General features: G+C 34.0%; 1 protein-coding gene across 1 annotated transcript in view; it reads right to left on the bottom strand.

The window, feature by feature from the left end:
- LOC108750944 overlaps positions 1-21221 on the bottom strand; it is a 297617-nt gene that overhangs the window by 70405 nt on the left and 205991 nt on the right. Inside the window, exons 13-15 of the mRNA XM_018490822.1 lie at positions 17615-17726; positions 17448-17534; positions 17248-17382 (exon numbers count right to left, since the gene is read on the bottom strand). Of these exons, the coding sequence (XP_018346324.1) occupies positions 17248-17382; positions 17448-17534; positions 17615-17726 (334 nt within the window). The remainder of the gene's footprint in view (positions 1-17247; positions 17383-17447; positions 17535-17614; positions 17727-21221) is intronic.

The raw sequence follows: 21221 nt of genomic DNA, 5'->3' as shown, positions 1-21221 counted from the left end.
GTTATTCTATTAGCCATTCTCTTACTATAGGAACGCAATTATTAGCTAACCTAGTAATTGCGATATCTTTAGATATCGTGAATAAACATCCTCGCCTGAGATCGAGTGATGGCAGCTTTAAAGTACCATGAAGTACCAGCATACTTGCCATCATGGAAGACTATTTCCGGGACTATTTGCAGGACACTGCAGTTCCGCAACAGGGACAGCCTCCGGTGCAGCAAGGAAGCGTCGTGTGGCGTACCACAGGGATCAGTCCTCCACTTCTGTGGAACATTGTCTATGATGCCACTCTCCGCGTCATCCCTCCCCTCTCTCCCCGTCGGCTGCAAGGTCGTCTGCTATGCAGACGACACTTTCGTGTTGGCCGGGAAATGCGATTGAGTGGAAGCAGCGATGTTCGCCATCACGATTACCTGATGCGCTTCATAATAGAACTTTGAGATTGGCGTCCAAGAAAACCGAGGTCCTATTCTTTCATGACGGCTCTCGGAGAGTGGCCCCCACAGTTTGGATTAGGATGGGGACAATCCTCGTCACGATGAGGTTTGAGTAAAATATCTAGATCTCATTCTGAACATGGCGATTCGTCCCCATATCAATGTGGCGAGGGAATGAGGGATAGACAATTCCAGGACGCGGTGACGGTGGCAGCGAGAGGACGGAAAGCACAGTCAGGCAGCCCTCGGCGAATGAGACGTGCAAATGCGTGCGCAGTTCACGGGCGCGATCAAAAGCCCCGTGGAGGAGCGTTAGGCGACAGTGAGGGAGTCAGGATCTGAACAGAAACTCGGACCTCAACTTTGCCCTCCCTCCCCCTTCCTCAGACGGAAGTAGGGCGGGGCAAGGGTGCTGATGTCCCCACCCTCGCAAGATAGATAATCGGTCTTATAAAAAAATTTTATGAGATGTCCGTCGCCCGTGTGGAACAGAGTCGACCTTAGCTTGAGGGGCGTTGTGGAAGTAATGCTGCATGCGATTTTCAGGACGCCCATTACCGAGTTCTGATGATGGACATGTGGGAAGGTTTCTGTAAGTGCAAGTTCCACATACATCCTCGCCAACAAAAAAAGAGATTGAATTAATTCAAGTTTTAAAAAAATTAATTTAAAAAAAAATTATTTTTACGATCAAAATGTCCTAATGTGTGAGCAAAAAGGTCGAGTAGAAAAGGCAGCACGAAGTACGCCTTGAACGTGGACGTTTTATTGTTCAAGCAAAAAGCGCGAAAGAGGTACAAAGTGTACAAGAAATGTGTGGTGTAGGAAAAAAACTAGATGATGTGCACAAAGCGCAACAGCGTCGCTGTGATGTTGACGTCGCCGCGTGAGCTCATGGCGCGTGATTTAATGTCACAAACCTCTTCAATTCCCCGCGTTTATGATATTATCTAATCCGAGTCTCTGGGTACCTCCGCGGTGGGCAACACGTCTTATATGTCGGCCAAATTCTCGTACGATGAAACGTACGAAGATATCGCAATCCCCTCGTCCAGTTTTTCTCGTACGATGTGATATGCAATGTCAATGTATTTAATACGCCTTTTCTCTGTGGTTTTTCGATCGCTGCTCGGGTATTGCATCGCAATTCGCATTTTTGGTATGATAAGTCTGATAAGCCAAGTTCGGTGATGAACATCTATATTTACATGGCTTCCTTAATTCCTGTCGCCAGGGCGACGTATTCTGCTTCCATGGTCGAGATGGCTACTTTTGCTTTGCTAATTTCCATTGTATCAAGTTTTTTCCTAGAGTCGTCATATCAGTATATGAGTGTCGATGTCGCCTGCCCAATCTGCATCATTGTGGATCCGAATTATAAGCGGTTGTCCGGCTTGGTACAAGAGTGCGTAGTCTTTCGCTCAGGTATCGTAGTACGTATTTTGCCTGTGCCATGCAGGTGTCTGGCCTCGGCCGGGATTTGCATTGAATTAGGATAATTTGATTACTGCATGCATTATGTCAGGCCTTGTGCAGAGTCAGATGCATTAATAATCCTATAAGTTGCCGGTATGATACTCTAGCCATCTCTTCTATCTTCTCCGACCTCTTTTAGCCCCGTCCATTTTCAATATCTTTTGTCCATGTTCGAGGGATGTTGCAGCTGAACAGCATTCGTTTAATCCACACTTTGCGAGTATTGATTCTATGTATGCTTTTTAACTATGTCGTATGTCGCCGTCTTTATTTCGTTCATAGGATCTTCACTCCTAAAACGTAGATGATGTCGCCGAAATCTCTAGCTTTGTAGCAGTTTGTAATGAGGTGTATTCCTCAGAGTACTCTTTTCCTTGGAGAATATAAAAATGTCGTCGACGTATGTTACTATGACTGTCCGACTGTTTTTGCGGTACACGCAACTCGATTGTAGTTTTTGAAACCCGTTTTCGATTAAGTATTCATTGATTTCCATATTCCATCTTCTTCCGGATTTTTAGTCCATAGATGGATCGTTCGAGCTTAACTAGCTTTTCCCTTTTCAATCTTCGGCAGGGATGGGGCCCTCATGTATTGCTCCTCTTCGAGCTTTCCGTTTAAGTACGTGTTTTTGATGTCTATATGTCGCATATGCCATGCCAGCGCCACTGTGGCGGCTAACATGAAGCGTAAGACTAAGAAGTTAGCTTGAGTATATTTCACTGTAGTCTATTCCCTTCTCCTAAGAGAATTCCTACGCCACCAGCCTTGCCTTGAACCTTGCCTTGAAATTTTACCTTTGGAGTCCTTCTTGAGTTTGAACGTCCATCTGTATCTTACGCAGCGTTTGCTTGGCGGTAGATCGGCGATTTTCCAGGTCCTTCGATTTTTTAGGCTCTCAATTTCTTCTTGGATGACTCATTTCCACTCCTTCGCTTGTAGCGAAACTAGAGTCTCATCTACATCGCATTCGATCACTTCGACGAAGTTTATCTCCACTTTGCTCTCCGAGTAGGATTTTTGTTCGTCTACGTCGGTTTCCCTTTTTGGCCGTATGGTTTTCTCATTACTTTCTTAGGCCTGCCCGCTTTTCGTTTCTCTTGGCGTTTGTTCTCCGTCTTCGCTATCTGTTTTGCTCTGGCAGCGTTCTTTGTGTCATCCGATGAGTCTCCTGATGAGTTTTCCGACGTTATTCGTGATTCGTCGTTCTTCGTCCTATTCTCATAATTGCGCTAAAATGTCGTGGCGTAGTCTGACTCCGGTTCGCTGTCGCTCTCTGATCATATATGGTTATATTTGTATCTATGTATTGCGCTATCTCTATATATCCACTCGTAACCGGTTTTATCTTCGGCGAACCGTATGTTTTATCACAAGTACGTCCGCTTTTTTTGGACACCAAAGGCAGTATCCTTTAGTCTGTGACGCGTATCCGACGAGGAAACATTCTACTGTCATCGAGCTTCCTTCTTCTCTGACTGGGTAGATTAGCGTAGGCTAGGCATCTGAACGCTTTCAAGTGTTGAACGCTAGGTGTATTACCAGTCCGTATTGCGAGTGGTACCTATCTCTTTAATTGACGAGTGTCCAACTCTGTCGTGAATATGTGCGGCCGTCACTATGGCTTCGGCCCAGAACTTTTGTGGAAGTTTCGCGTTCTTGAGCATTGATCTCATTAGATTCATGAGCGTCCTATTTATTCTCTCGGCTATTCCATTTATCTAAGGGAATTTCCATTCTATCTTTCATGTTTGATGTATTTTCGAAGAATTCCGTAAGTTGCAGTACTCGAGTCCGTTATCCGTACGGAATCTTTTTACTCTCTTTCCTTTTTGTCGCTCTACTCTGGCTATATATTTCTTGACGCAGTTGGTGATCTCTTCTTTTGATTATCAAATCAGATGTGCATCAGCATATCATGGTTGTTTTTCACAAGAAGTCGTCAGTAAACGTGGTGAAGTATCTGTTGTTGCTTAACGATGGGACAGGCATCGGTCTGAGTGTATCAATTCGCAGACGCTGTGGTTCTGTCTGCCTTTGATTCTTCCTGCCTTTGATTTCCTCTTTCTTTATTGTTCTCTTTTTATTTAAATGACTATTTCAATGATCCATTTAAAGAACTAAGAGCAGAAATTTAGAGGGAAATATAACGTACATCGTCTATTTGGTAGTGTTGTGTGAGAAACCTCAAGAGATTAGTCTCGTGAAAAAGTGAAGTGAAATGAAAAAGTGAACGGAAATAAAGAAAACCGAGCAAGAAAATTTTCTTTTTGAGAGAATAGTTAACTTATATAATTATATAGGTTAGCTCTTCTTTTCAAAGAGCACTTTGATCTTAGCTCTCTGTTTCAGACTCTGTTTTAGACACTGTATCAACTCCAAAAAATTGTGAAAAAAAAAAACAATATAAAATGATTACAGGAAAAAACGTATGGTGGGCAGCACCAGCACAAAAAAATTTAATTTAGAAGAGCGTTATTTTTTCCGATTTCCAAAGAAACATGAAAGATATGTTGTTTTTATTACTTTTTATATAAATCAATTTTCAATTCTATGTACATTTTTATTGATAAAATATCTAAGTATATCTGGGTACGAGCATGTGAAAGGCTGGACTTCGAACCAAAAGGTCCAGAATGCGTTGTCCAGAATTGTACCACTTACATTTCAAAGAAAATTGGTACAAAATAAATAAAATGAGAGCTCGTCTTCATCCAGATGCCATACCGACAATATTTTTTAGATCAGAATGTGGGAAGTAAGTTTCTACTTATAATTTAATTTATTTTTTAGTAAATATAAAGTCTGTTTTTATATAATAGAGATATAAAAAGGAATGTAGTTTTTTAAAAATTAAAAATAATTTATATCTATGTAGTCACTTTAATAAGTGCTCTAATGAGCAAAACAATATTTTATTTTTTATTTATTTCAAATAATTTATTCAGGAAATTCAGGAAATAATAACTGTCTCTTTTCAGAGAAAAAATGATTGACATGAATATTAAAGACGAAACAGAAACAAATAAGTATGTTAAATTCAAATTTACTTTATATTTAAATATTTTTGTCTGTATACTTATGTATGCGCGCGCGCGCGCGAGGCGTGTGTGTGTGTGTGTGTGTGTGTGTGCGCGCGCGCGTGCGCGTGTGTGTGTGTGTGTGTGTGTGTAAATACACTGGGCAACAAAATTAACGCAACACCTGTTCACTTTGCAAAAATAAGCAAATTTCAAGATATAATAACTTCGTCAAAAATTGTCGTATCGGGATGTTTAAAAAAGCATTTTACAGGTAGAAACCTTTACTTTTCGGATCGCTACTTAATTTTTGCTTCAACGTTGAATAACTCGATGAAAAAAAATCGTATGAAGCTTCGTAAATTAAAGGTAAAGATTCGCTCTTTCAAATGATACAAATCGCATTTGTATACAATTTTTATTCCACTCCGTGGAGCTTCGCAAATTTCATAAAAAATTTTGAGGTCTGATATATCTTCATTTATGTTTGTGTAACTTCATAAAATCTCCATCAAATCGTTTTTTAAGTAGCGATCCGAAAAGTAAAGGTTTCTATCTATTAAATGCTTTTTTAAACATCCCGATACGACAATTTTTGACGAAGTTGTATATTGAAATTTGCCTATTTTTGCAGAGTGAACAGGTGTTGCGTTAATTTTGTTGCCCAGTGTATAATATTTTATTTTTAAGTGTTATGATATCATATATTTTTATTGCAGAAACATAGATAGAGGATCTGCAAATAAAATAATACAAGAAAAAAACAGATAATAGATAATATTTTTAATAAGAAATTTAAAATAACAAAATTATATATTTTTAGCAATATGGAATCTGCAGAAACACAACAGAAGCATCTGGAGAAACACATTGAAATCGAAATCGAAGTAGAAACAAATGAGTATGTTATATTGAAATACTTTATATTTAAATAATTTTGTCTATATATATATATTAATATAGTTTATCTTGTAATATTATATCATATATATTTGTTGCAGAAACATAGATGGAGAACCTGCTAGTAAAACACAGGAAAAGAATAGGTAATAAATAATAATTTTGTATTTTTAATAAGGGATTCAATGTGTAACAAAATTTTATATTTTTAGCTGTATGGAATCTGTAGAAACACTGCCAATTATTGTTGATAACGTGAATGCTGAGATAGTTAAACCGTAAGTCTTAATTCATTATAAATTACATTAAATCGAATGTAGATTTTTATTATTATATTTGTGTAGACTAATATTAATTTTCATCAGATTATACTTATTTAACCCTGTAAGGCCCAGTGTACATAATTAAGCACATTCACTTAGAACTTTTCTCAAATACTATTTATATTGACACAATAGTGACTTTTTTTGTGTAATACTCTTAATTCATACTTACTACTTGCAATTAGAATTGCTGTTTCAACTTAAAAAATAAAAGTATTTTTACTAAATAAGTTACTATGATGATTGTTTGCAGAGCAAATCCACTGACATTTGATTTTGTGTAACATGTTATTCATTTTGTATACATATTATTGAAAATATCTAAACAATTAGTAGTTTCTTATTTTTTATCTTCTTAAAGTATAAGATTGATTTATCATGTTTATTATTAATTTCAATATTTAATTGTAATTCTGTAGTTAGAGTGTATAAATATGAATGTACATGATTATATACCTTCAAAAGAACAATTTTATTAAATACACAAAATTCTTTATCAGGATATATTTAGAAAGATTATATTGTAAAAAAAAATGTACTCAAACAGAATCGGTGTGTGGGCTTGAAAGAATTAAAGAAACTACCGATGTTTTTATATGAAATAAAGTTTCTACTAGAATATGCAACATATTGCATGCTAACGTACATTAACATAATATAGTTTAATTCTTCATATAATCTTGTATTTTATTTATAGTAATCTTTTACTATTCGTTTATATTAGAATAATAAATCTTTTCTCAATATTTACTATAAATTTAAACTTGTTACAAAAGTACATCCAAGAATACAAAACAGGACATAAAATCGTCAAAGGATAGCCCAAGGAAAAAGAAGCTGCGTTTGAAGTTCGCAAAATTAAAGGCACAAAACAAAACGCTCCGCGAAACAATCCGACGACTCCGTTTGAAGGAAAAGAAGAAGAGCATACAAATCAAAGAGACTAACGAACAAGAAACTTTAAAAAAATTAGGCTATAAGTTTTTACCACAAAGCTTTAATGAAATATGTATTAGCGGCATAAATGATGCACAATGCAAAAACAAACGTGGCAGAAGATATTATCGTGATTTTAAAAAATTTGCTTTGTCATTGTATTTCTTAAGTCCAAGAAATTATAAAGAACTGAAGAAAACAATTGCATTGCTTTCAGTACGTTCTCTACAATTATTTACACAAAAGTGGAATATTGTGCTTGACGTAAATGATGAACTTTTTGAAGCACTTAAAGTAAAATTCAATACATTACCGTTAATAGAGCGCCATTGCATATTATGCGCAGATAAAATGAGCTTAAAAAGCTTTTTATTTTATGATATATCGCGGGATGAGTTAATTGGTTTCAAAGATTTTGGTAATAGGAAAACATCCGTACCCGCAAAAAGTGCATTAGTTATAATAGCACGTAGCATTGCAGGAAACTGGAAACTGCTCGTTTGTTTTTGCTTTATAGAAACTACATGTCCTGCTATATTTTTAAAAAATATTATACTTGACATGATTCTAAAATTAAAAAACAATGGTGCTTTGGTGCATGCTTTTATTTCTAATATGGGTTCAAACTTTATCCAACTGTCCCATACGTTAAATATTTCGGTAAATAATTCAAGTTTTGTAGTTGATGGAGAAAGACTTGTATATATCTTTGACACTCCACATTTATTAAAAGCAGCTCGAAATAACTTATTAAAATACAATTTTCAAATAGATAATAAAATAGCTTTGTAGGATCATATCGTAAAATTTTACAAAAGGAACAGTAAACAATGGATAAAAGCAGCTCCTGCATTAACAAAGTCTCAGAATAGAACCAAATAACTTTTTAAGAATGAAAATTAAATATACTGCACAAATATTTAGTAATCGTGCAGCAGCAGGTATGTCTTCACACAGATGTCTTCTGGTTTTCTTCCACCTAAAGCAGTTGGAAGACTTATAGACTTCATTGATTATTTTGACAAATTATTTGATATATTAAATTCCAATAATCCTAAAGAATATGGAAAAGTTTGTATTGGAAGTGATAAACAAATGCAATTTTTACAAAACATGTTGAGTTTTTTAAAGTCTATTAAAGTAATTAACGATAAATATGTAAAATTAAAATGCTTTGATTGCTGGCAGATCACAATTAAGAATACAATTTAACTTTGGACGACTTTAAAAAACTATAATCCTCCATATCTCCGAACACGCAGATTAAATCAAGATAGTGTTGAAAATGTTTTTGGCTCTGTTCAGAAACAAGGTGGTAATTGCCTTAATCCAACACCTGTACAATTCAAGCGTGTTTCTACAAAATTATTCGGTACGAAATTATTAGAACATTCGGAAACGCAAAATTGTGCAAACGGTAACGATGATTTATTAAATATTATCAGAACATCAAATACATACTACAGAGACGTCCACAATTTCAGAACTTGTTCCATCGTCAACGAACAAAATTTTAAAAATTCCTGTACATAATTATTACTCAATGGATCTGCCAGAGGAAAATGCATTTAAATACGTTTGTGGCTTTTTAGTAAAAAAATGTTTAGCAATACATTCATGTGCTGTGTGTCAAAATTTTGTAAATGACAATAAGGCTGTTTTAGATAATACAACGCTGTATTGTAAGTTTTTCGAAAGCAAGCTTACGAAAATGAAAATGGAGATTTATTTGGTAATTCAAAAATACCAACTAATGATTTTTGTTACTACATTCACAAATTAGAAAAAATATTTGTCAAAAATTTTGAAAAAAATTGTTATAAAAAAATATTGGTAATTATCTGTTCCAGTTAGCACAAAATATAGCTTTTGAATCACCATGTCCAGATTTCTCAAAAGATTTCTTAATAAAATTGTTTCTCCGGATGCGTATTTATTACACATTATCGCAACGTAATAAATCATGTAAAACAATTACTCGAAAGAATAAAAAACTTTTAAATATTTTACATTTATAATTCTCCTTAATTTGCATTTTCTATCTACAGTCTTTGTTTTCATAACATACTAATTAATAATTGTAATTTATGATTTATGATCCCATTATAATTATTGTAATTATTTTATTGCATTTTTGATAAGTTTCATTAGCTTTCTTCTTTTTTGGTTCATATCGAAGTGGATCAAGTAGCTGAAATTCAAGAAGAGTTGGACAATGAAATGTATTTCATAGAATAAACTGTTATGTATACTGTTATGTATATAACTGTTACTGTGTTTTACATCTTTCCTTAACTTCATTTCTTATACAATATATGTTTATTAATTGCTGTTTCCAAAGTAAATTATATAATTTCATTATACGATATGTTTACTAATCGAACGTTTTATTATATGCATGTGATATAAATATGTTTTATTTACTTCCAAATTGCATTATACTATAATGTATACATTGTAATATTTTCATGTAAAATATTTCTTTAATTACATATGTCTATTATTGTTATTATGCATTATTTATTGTTCATGTGCAATAATATAATGTTGTTATGTACATATTATTTTAATTTTATAAGTATGTTTTATAACATTTTCATAGCATATATTTACAATTAATAATGTAATATTTGAATATTTCTCTATATAAATATGTTTTATATTGTATTTAATTTTATATGCATGTGTTATAAATATGTTTGCTTGTGTTAATATTGTGTTTGCCAGATGTTTAATTAATTTATATATTTATTGAAATTTTTATATGTTGCAAGAATGAATAACAAGGATGACAACAAATCAATCATTTCGGTCAATGAAGATTATGTGGCTGTTACATGCACCATAAATTTCACACATATATTAAACATGGAATATATTAAATATAAAATAAAGAAATGGAAATATACAGAAAGTAAAATATCTCTTCATTTTATTCATTAATAAAACATTCCCTCTTAATATTTTAACATGGAATGTTTTATATCTTACGTATACATTATATGTCAGCATAATTATCAAAATTATTTTAATATATTGTATTAATTAATATTATATATATCTTTCTATATAAAATATATTAAATTTTTTATTTATTGTATTTTAAATTTATTTTTTGGACATATACATATATATAAATTTTCTTTTATATCAACTCAAAACATTTTCATAGCATATATTTACAATTATGTAATATTTAAATATTTCTTTATATAAATATATATTTTAAAGGTAATTTAATATTTTTTCTAATATTTTTCTACATTTTCTCTCTATTTTTCAATATATTTGCAATTTATTTTTATTAATTTTCATTAAGTTCAGATTATTTCATTGTAATAGTAGTTATTTGCGTGCTCTAATATATTCCTGTAACAGCTCTTACTCACTCCAACGCATTTGTTTCTCCAGTGGCTAAGTCCCGACGGGGAACTTAGAATTATCACGGCACCATATTCTCCCTACTTGTAAAAATTTTATTATTCGTGTATCATTACAGATTCGTCTAAGTTCCGATTCCTCGTACTTATCATGTTTATGTGATCTAGATACTTGTAAACTTTTCAAATTCTGCGAAATTCTCCGTAATTATAGCTTCACGTTTATAATACTCGCCCACCTCTACCTCTTATGTCGCAACAATCCCCGTGCCTCCTCAGCTAGGAACGCCTCCGTCGCCAAAAGAGAAGGAGTCGCCTCTCCTCCCCATTCTACCTGTAGGCCGCAACGCTCAAATTTATCTATTTCTACGCAAACTCCCCCCCTCTCCCCCTCCCCCCCTCTCTCTCTCTCTCTCTCTCTCGTAGATGTCGAGGTCACGCCGCAGGAGCTGAAAACGTCAGTTGCGCCTTATAAAGTGCCTCTATCAGCATGAGGATTTCGGCTACTTCCCTTGAGTCCCCTACCGCCGCGAGGAATTCCTACCACGCCCCGCCGGGGATAAAGCGCTTCGAGAAGTCCCTCGCCGGACACATCCCAGGCCCCGGTGAGAATCCCCACGCGGCCTGTCAAGATCACCGGGAAACCTCGCGTTAGAATTGTCGAAACAACGCAACTGAAAATAAAAAATCGTTGAATAACTATTTTCTCTATCACCATTCCCTTCCCGGTTCTTCTAACGAGCTCTAAAGGATGATAATACTCGCATTAGCGAGGGCGATCCATCACGGTATTACGTGACCTTCCATTAGAGCTCCTCTGACAGAGCTCCAAAAAAGGAACCGAGAAATGGCCGCGTATTGCAATTCCGATTCTTTTCCGACTAACTACCATTACGCTCACCCATAGGAGCCGAGGCTCTACCCCACGCGCGGCTCCTCGTTTGCGACCTTCGACACTGTCCACCGGAATAACTCTGGACGTGATATTATTACTAAAAATATTTAACAATGGTATATTTTTAACATTTTAAATAAAATACGTATTATTATAACTATGTAATAATTCTGGGACGAACAACAGTAACAATGTTTGCTACTAACAGTTTGACACTCTGGCCATCTAGTGTCTCTGGCAGTGAATTTTGGAACAAACTCAACACAGCCATTGAATACAAGACATTGATGAAACATCAAAATATCTTAGCTTGTAACATCGATGGCAAAACGTCGAAAAAGTTATGGGTAATTTTGATGTTTTCTAAATATTGATGATTTTTGCACATCCCTAGATGTGCCTCAAGATCGGTATTCAAAAACTCATACACATCGTTCTTAAAATAAAATCTTTTGACTGACCTACTTTTATTGTATTTGTAAAAACACATTTTCAATAATGACCCAAATAGCCAAATCTGAAAAAAACAGATCAGAGTTTGCTACCAATTTCTTATTACAGAAAGGCAACAAATTGTACACAGAGTTTATCAAACAATGTCAGCAAACCGCTGTCAAAAATATGATAAAGCCTGATGCCATGTTGTGCCAGCAAATTGGTGACAGAAATCAAACAGAATCTGCTGCATAACCTGACAGATTATAAGCAGAAATTGAGCTTACTGACGTAATCTGACGGCAGATTGACAATAGAAACTGAACAAGATCTGTCATTTTCATATACGGCTTCGCCACTAGATGGACTTGCTTCTCGTTAAAAAAAACGTCTAGAAATCCTATTAGAATTAACGTATGTAAATCAATAAACAAATCTCCTATAGATTCCAAAGCTTTTTCGGAGTGTGCTCTCTAAATCTCCGAATATTTTTTTGACCATTTTATATCTTTCTCATGTGTATTTTGAAATGTAAATCATATGTAATCAATACTATATATGTAATCAATACTATTTTAGCGATAAAACTGTGTTAATTGTTTCCACTTTTCACATCAATATATATATAAATACAATATATAATTATTATAGTTATATATAATTATATATAATTGTTTATACAGGGTACTTGAAATTAAAGATAAATCTTTTGCATAAAGACAGAATAGAATAAATTGACAAGAAAAGTCCTTTATCATTTTACAATTTCCGCGATGGGATTAACGAGTTATTAACTTATGAAAATAGCCAAATTCGTCAAGCCTACCGCCAAATGCAAGCGCACGACAGGATAAGACCGCCTAGCTCGATGAGGCGCGCGTTCGCCATCGCTAGGTACGTTATTCATAAGCGACAATTGCCATCGCTAGACATTATGTGCCTATCCTGGTCGAATTTGGCTATTTTCATCGATTAATAACTCGTCAACCATCACGGAAATTGTAAAATAGTAGAGGACTTTTCTTCTCAGTTTAGAGGTGCAATTCTGCACCATTGTCCAGCTGCCCCCCTCCCCTTCCATCAACATAAAAAAAAACGAATAATTCAGAATTTGGAGTAATTTATGAGCTTTCAAATCCAAATAAAAAAAAAATGTTGAGCTCGTCCCGGTTAGCAGGAATGTTAATTTAAAGATGGAGGGTCCACTCAGCCCATCACCCCTTACAATTAACAATAAGAAATCGCTTCTAGGCTCAGAATTAAAAGCTTTTAATGAGCTCTTAAATCAGTGCTCTTTCAATTTTCGAGCTCTATCCCTTATCTCCAAAACAATCCCAAAACTAATCTACATTCAAGAGGTAAGTCATTGAAAATAGAACTATATCTAAAACTTCATTAATGAATATGATTCTGTCACTAATTTGGTACAAAAATATATAATCTTTAATTTTTAGGTGCAACCCTTTAGCAAGAAAATCATCCCTTGCATTTTTCACGCAAGAGAGAACTATGTTCCAGTATGAGAAAATATATCATTTAATGATGGAAAATTATCTATTTATTTAGAAGGTCGCGAAATACGTCCAAACTGATTTTTGAGCTGCAACCCGTTAGAAGGAAAATCACTTGCCCTTTTTACGCTAGAAAGAACCGTAAGTATTATAAAATATGTTATTTTATGACGGAAAATTGTAAAGTCTGCTTTATTAAAAAAAGTACATATGAATCGTAATGCAAAATTTCATATAAGTATTCGTCTAAATCTTTTTATTTTACATTGTATAATATTATTAAAATGTCCCGGACCGGTAAAGTATTTTGAAAATTAAACATTTTCGAAAAAAAATGTTTTCTACAAAAGTTATAAGATTTTAAATGTTCTATTCACTGATCTGGTCAGTTTAACCTTAGGTGATGTCGCCAAGTCAGGTCAAAGTCATATCAATTTTTTTTTTAATAACACACTCTGTTTTTGATTCCAGAATAGCTGGTAACAAGTTTTTTAAAACACTATAATAAAATTTTTTTTTGACAATATTTATCGAGTTAAGGCTAAACTGCATAAGACAAGACTACTGTCAGCATTAGCATTATGCAAGGTGTCCTGCTAAAACCTTCTGAATGTTTAGGATCTGATTCTGAATAACATTTATTAAGATCATTGGAAATTGTTTCTCTTATTTTCCTTTTTGAGTTGCAACCGCTTAGCAAGAAAATTATCCCCTGCCCTGAAAATTTTTATGTAAAATAGTTTTTACATTTTTATGTAAAAGGGCAAATCAATAAGTTCTTAGAAAATCTGTCAGAGAGCAGTGTCATGTCACATTACTTTTTGACAAGCAGCATCTTTCAACTGATTACTGTCAAATTTTGAACGGAATTCATCGCATGGTTTCATTTCTGTAGACGATTATAGCGAACAACCTTTGTATTTTTTGCAAAATGGAAAAAAACGAGTTTCGTGCAGTGATCAAACATCTACATATGAAAAGTTTAACGACGAAAGAAATCAAAGCCGAGTTGAATAATGTGCATAGCACATCTGCATCAGAGTTTGTGACTGTATACAGTTGGGTGAATGAATTTAAACGTGGTTGTACATCCACATGTAATGCACTTCGTTCGACCTCTAATTGAGGAATTTCTGCTACACCAGAAATCATCGATAAAGTTCACGATATTGTTTTGACTGATCGACGAGTGAAAGTGTACGAGTTTGTGGAGACCACAGGTATATCAGATGGCATAGTGATTTCAATTTTGCACGAACAATTGGATATGAAAAAGCTATCGGCAAGATGGGTGCCGCGTTTGCTCACTGTGGACCATAAGCGCGACCGTGTGACGATTTCAAAACAATATTTGGAGATGTTTCAACGTAATCCAGATGAATTTTTGCATCGATTCATTACTGTGGACGAAATATGGATCCATTACTTCACATCCGAGACGAAGGAACGGTCAAAACAATGGACTTCACCGAGTGAACCAGTTTCAAAGAAGACAAAAACCGTGAAATCGGCCGAAAAGATGATAGCCACAGTTTTTTGGAATGCACGCAGTATAATTCATATAGATTACCTTCCATCGAAGCAAACGATCAATGGCGATTACTACGCAGTCTTATTGAACCGTTTCAACAACATTTTAAAGAAAAAACGTCCCCATTTGGCGAAGAAGAAAGTGCTCTTCCATCAAGACAATGCACGGGTTTACACGTGCCCGGCACCGATGGTCAAATTCCGCTACGAATTGCTTCACCATCCAACATATTCGCCAGATTTAGCTCCCTGTGACTATTTCCTTTCAAACCTAAAGAAACGGTTCGAAGAAAAGAGATTCACTACCAGAGAGCAGCTCATCGCCAAAACAGAGGCTTATTTTGAAGGGTTGGACAAATCATATTATTCGGACGGCTTGAAAAAGTTGGAGAATCGTTGGATCAAGTATATCGAGCTGAAAGGAGATTATGTTGAGAAATGAATAAAAATGAATCAATTAAAAAAAAATGTGTTTTACTATGTTTTTCTAAAAGCTTATTGACTTGCATGAAAAGGGCAGAAAGTGATTTTTCTGTTAAAAGGTTGCAGCTTAAAAATCGATTTGTGTATATTTTGCAAGATTCTAAATCAGCAGATAATTTTCCGTCATAAAATGATTTATTTTCTCATACTAGAATATAGTTCTCTCTTGCGTGAAAAATGCAGGTGATTTTCCTCTAAGGAAGGGATTGCAGCTTATAAATTAAAAATTATATATTTTTGTACTTGATTTGTGCTAGAATTATATTCATTAAGAAAGATTTTATATACATATAGTCCTATTTTCAATGACTTACCTCTTGAGTGTAGACTAGTTTTAGAGTTGTTTTGGAAATAAGGGATGAAGCTCGAAAATCTAAAGAGCATTGATTTAAGAAGACTCATAAAGTGCTCTTAATTTTGAGCCTAAGAACGGTTTTTTATTGTTAATTTTAAGGGTGGGGGGGCTGAGTGAACGTCCACTCAACCCCCACCCTCATTTTTGAATTAAGATTTCTGCTAACCGAGATAAGTTCAAAACAATTTTTTTACGGAGTTTATAAGCTCATAAATTGCTCCGAATTCATTCGTTTTTTTATTTCGATGAGGCGAGGGGGGCCAGCTGAACAAGGTCCATTCTGCTCCATGCAAAAGATTTATCATTACTTTTCAAACCCTGTATAAATGTACGCAAAATTTCTTAGAAGAAACCAGATTGATTTAAATGAAAATGACAGATCTTCGATATCTGCTGTCAATCTTCTATTAAGTTATGTCAGCAAACTGCTCGGTTTCTGCTCGCAATCTGCTATCAGATTTTATCAGCAGGTTCTGTTTGATTTCTGCTGCCAGTCTGTTTGCACAGAATGTTAACAGGTTCTATCGGCAGAACAGGAGCAGAATGCGACATCAGTTGTGGTCAGTCTGCTAACATCTTCTGATTAAATATGCTTCCAGTCTGTCGACATCCCGCTAACATTTTGCTATCTGGGGAAGTGCATTAAATATGCCCAATATAGTGCGTTGATGAATAAATTATTAGAACATTAGTCTCGGTACAACAAAAATTGATATTGCAGAAATTAAAGACATTTAAGTTTAAGGTGTATTGAAAATAACCCTGGCTGCACAACGTGTAGTGAGAGAATATAAGAAAAAAATAAAAATTTACAATCAAGAAGGAGCCCACATTATTACGACTGAGTCATCCCTGAACTCGGCCGAGTTGGAGGAAGGATCGTTCACTAGAGAAGCCGGCTCGCAAGTCACGTTTTGCCAGGCCTGGGATGAAAAGTTAAGGAGAGAAGGGTGTCAAGGGTGTAGGACAGGATACCCAAATTGAACGAACAGTCGTATCTTTTGCTGTGGATGATGTGACTGGTACTGATCTGTTAACTTTTCTTGTACAAGCATAAATTTCCATCTTATATTAAGTATTTACGTGTCATCATAAAAAATTAGTTCCGGTACGATATATTGAAGTTCAAGTACAGTGGGTAAAAATCTAGGGTGGATGCGTGATCGTATATATTTTTGTATTTTTGTCAAACATTATCCAACTATGGTAGAATAGGTCGGACATGATAAAGAATTTTGCACTGCTTTTGTAAGTGGCGCATAAAGAGATTGGGCACCCTGTTGTGGGATAGTCTTAACATTGTAGTTCTTAACATTATAGCAGAAATAAAACGTTATTTTTTATTTTTTCTTAATAATTTTTTACCGAAACATGAATAAAAACCGGAATAAAACCTTCTAAAGATCATTCAGGGTCACAATCTTGAAAGCATATGTTACGATCAAGATTATCGGAACTAGGGCTGTTATTTTCATCATTTACCGGAATTAATACATGTGTATACTAATAAAAAGTTTTTTAGATAAATTAAAAAGTATATTTCAAGGAATCAATAATATTTACGTTCAATGGATCGGCTAGTTGTGTGAAATAGGGATTCCATATGTATCCCGCTGCTACGCATCGGGTATCCTTTATTTTCACCGCGGCATCTACACCCACAGGGTTCACGTATATAGCCCAATTATGATTTCTGGTCTAAAATTGAATGAAATTAACATAATGTTTGTTAGATATACATTCGATAAATCTCATTTTCTTACGATATTGTGATTATGCTTTCCGGGATGTCGTAAATTTACTTCGATTATTGTCTCACTCTGACTACCATCTTTATAAACAAGCTGCGTCTACAATTGTACATTGTCTCAAAAAATCATGTATCTTTTTATGTAAAATTTTTACGTAAAACTTTTATTTAACAAATTACCATTCTTATGTAGCCATACACAAAACCTTGTGGATGATGAAATGACGCTATGGCACTTAACTCATAAGCATCAACTGGAGAATATCCTCGTTCTATAGTGGAGCAGGCCCATCTAAATGCAAAAATGACATATTAATACCCTAAAGTAAGACTAAATAAAAATATAGTGAACGAAAACATTGAAAGTCCCAAATATATACTTTGGAAATAAAATTAATATTTTTAAAAAATTATGTATAACAATTAATTGTAACAATTGAAGAATAAAATGAAAATAATGGCTCAATGAAACAAAAGATTTAATTAATTTATGTACAATAATTTATGTACAAAAGGCTTTTTAAGTCAATATTTGGTTTATTTTATACGGAAAAAACTATACAGTACGGACAAAACTACACAAAGAATAAAAGTTACAATAAAATCTAATCAAACGTTTCGATCTTTAATCTGATTATCATTAGTTACAAAAATTTTTTTTAATATACTTTTTAATTTATTTTAATTACTTTTTAATATACTTTTAAATTTATTTTTATATACAGTCTTTCCGATAAGAGCGTGGCCGACCTGTATGAAAGAAAAATTTATTTATTAGTATTTAAATAATAATAATTATATTCTATAGGATTATAGTTAAAATTACATTAATAACACAGATCTGCAAGGGTTTGTTGTTGGGCAGCTTAGAGTCATTTCCGCATCAGTTTTTTGCGTAGAATCCGAATCCGAGCTGAGAATTGTCCCATCACGTCAGGGTTTTGAGATATTTGAGATTATGTAACCGAAAAATGGCTATTTTGGGGATGTTTGAGGTTAGAAAAAGTGTGTAACAAAATTTTTGTAATTTTTTCTACCTATCTAATCTTTTAGTACTAGTTTTCCTCTATAAAAACAACCCCTGAGCGTTGCCCTACGTTGTTCCTTTCAAAAGTTATGTCTATTTTAAGATCACATATTCGCGGTATTTGACTGGTTGTTTGTTAATGAGGTTATCAAAAATGAACGGATTCACACCAACGTTGGTATTCAGGGGTTTTCGAGGTTGCTGATCAAGAACCTGTTGTCAGTAAATATTAGAAGTATCTCCAGGTACCTCTAAATGGGTCAAAGAATGGGAAATGAATCAAAAATTTCGATACACGACAAGGAAATTTCTCCCTCGGAGTCTTCCAAGACAAAGATCACAATTCCGAATTATCGCCTTCCTGATCGTCAGTTAAACCTTAATAATTGATCAGCAACCTCGAAAACCCCTGAATACCAACGTTGGTGTGAATCCGTTCATTTTTTATAACCTCATTAACAAACAACCAGTCAAATACCGCGAATATGTGATCTTAAAATAGACATAACTTTTGAAAGGAACAACGTAGGGCAACGCTCAGGGGCTGTTTTTGTAGAAGAAAACTAGTACTAAAAGATTAGATAGGTAGAAAAAATTAAAAAAATTTTGTTACACACTTTTTCTAACCTCAAACATCCCCAAAATAGCCATTTTTCGGTTACATAACCTCAAATATCTCAAAACCCTGACATGATGGGACAATTCTCAGCTCAGATTCGGATTCTACGCAAAAAACTGTTTCGGAAACGACTCTCAGCTGCCCAACAACAAACAAAACCCCATTATTTGCAGATCTGTGTAATGGATCTAGTCATCACCGGTATCTATAATGGACTGACATCTTCGAGGCATTCTTTCCACTAAATTGATAGCGTATTCGTGCGGCAAGGATCTCCAAATGCGTCGAATTTCGGCAGACAACTATTTTAAAGTGAATGTCCGTCTCACACGAAGTTTTCTTTTCTTTAGACCCTGAACCTAGTGCCCAAAAAAATGTTTCGTCCGTAAAGATTATTTTGTTCCAATCGCGATTTTTATTTTCTTTTGCCCAAGCAAATCATGTTTTTCATTAGCATCGGCTTCTTTATTGTACTGTGCCATTTTATGTCACGACCACGAAGATAACGTCTTATGTATCGCACGATATTCCTAAACCTTTTTTTTTTAATATTGTTTTTCCTTGACGCACCGATAACGTATTGTACCTTTCAAATAGGCTCATAACTCTTTTAATATCTTTATTGGTAAACACTGTGCCACATTCTGGCAAATCATTCACAGTTTTTGTTTTAATATAACGTTGTACCCTTTTTTGGACGAACAATTTTGATTTTTGCATGTATTTGGCGGCGGATTGAGACATTTTCGATTCTGTTGGATGTGTACATAAGAATACAGCTTTAAAGCGCGATGCGTAAGTGACTCATTTTGAAATAGGCTCTTTCTACCAAGAATCAAACGATAATTGACACTATGGCTATATATACGCACCATGTACAAAGATAACATCTATCAGCACAAAAAAAAGTTAAAAGTGCATCTTTTACTGGCTACGAGTAATCGCGACCACATTCTTATCGGACAGACTGTCTAATAATCACAGACTTGTCATTAAATTATACAACTCTGTTGTACATTTAAAATAATTTTCTTCTTCAAAACTCTGCAATAATTTTTGTTATTTATCGTAAATAAACTTTAAAGGGTAGGACATTTTTTATTAATATTTTAATTAGAAATGCACTAAATCATGAAATCACCGTATACAGGATATCGGATATCCGGTGTCACAATCTTTTCGAATATACGATTCCAATATACGATCAGATAAATACGGTTGAATTATCCGATCGCATATCGAATATTTTCTCGGATATCTAAAAAATGTCTTACAAAAAAGAGGGCAGCAAAAGAAAAAAATAGCGATAATAATTTTTTTTATTTCCCCAACGTGAAAGAAGAACAAAAGAAAGAAGAGGAAAAATGAATTGTGTACGAAATTTGGCTGAAAGGAATAAAATTCTGCATTAATAACGCAAACTATCAATATAAAATTTCAACCGATATATTACAAGTTATATTACATCCGGCAATGTAATGATATTTGACTGAATGGTATAATAAAAATGTGTTGGATAATGCAAGATACCAAATATTTTCCAGATATTTGATGCATTCCTAATTATAATCAACTTAATAATATTCTTACAACTTGTTTGTACGGAACCTGGGATGGTTAAAGAAATTATTTTGTCAAACACATACCAAAAATGATTTCCTTTTTTATGATGTTAGATGTTAAATATAGTAACTTAAGCATCTTTCTGAAAATATGTCTTTAAAAAGATCAAAATTATAGTGTTATTTTTCTTTTTATCGAATTTATTTCTCGGAAACTCAATTGATTATTCTTTTCCATCCTCATAATGAATTGAACACGCTTATGAAAAATAAAAATGTCAAGTAAATTATTAAAGAGGAGCAGATCCGAAATTTGTAGTTTACAGAAAACGAGAAAAAAAGAAAGTTTGCACACAAGAAAATTGCGCACTTTATGGAAAATAACAATATACCAATCAATAGAACGTGAAATGTTAAAATTGCTAAACAATTGCTAAAAATGTTTAAAAAATGCATTGTGTTTGTCTGTAGTTAAAAAACTGTCTCTGAGTCTCAGAGTAGCTTATAATATAAAGCTTATAATATAAAAAATAAAATTTTAAACAAAACGCTTTTGAAAGTCTGTTCTTCATTTATTGT

The sequence above is a fragment of the Trachymyrmex septentrionalis genome, unplaced genomic scaffold (genome assembly GCF_001594115.1).
Source record: "Trachymyrmex septentrionalis isolate Tsep2-gDNA-1 unplaced genomic scaffold, Tsep1.0 scaffold39, whole genome shotgun sequence".
Taxonomy (NCBI): Eukaryota; Metazoa; Arthropoda; class Insecta; order Hymenoptera; family Formicidae; genus Trachymyrmex; species Trachymyrmex septentrionalis.
The sequence above is the reverse complement of the archived record's forward strand: the minus strand, read 5'-3'. Positions and strand labels throughout refer to the sequence as shown.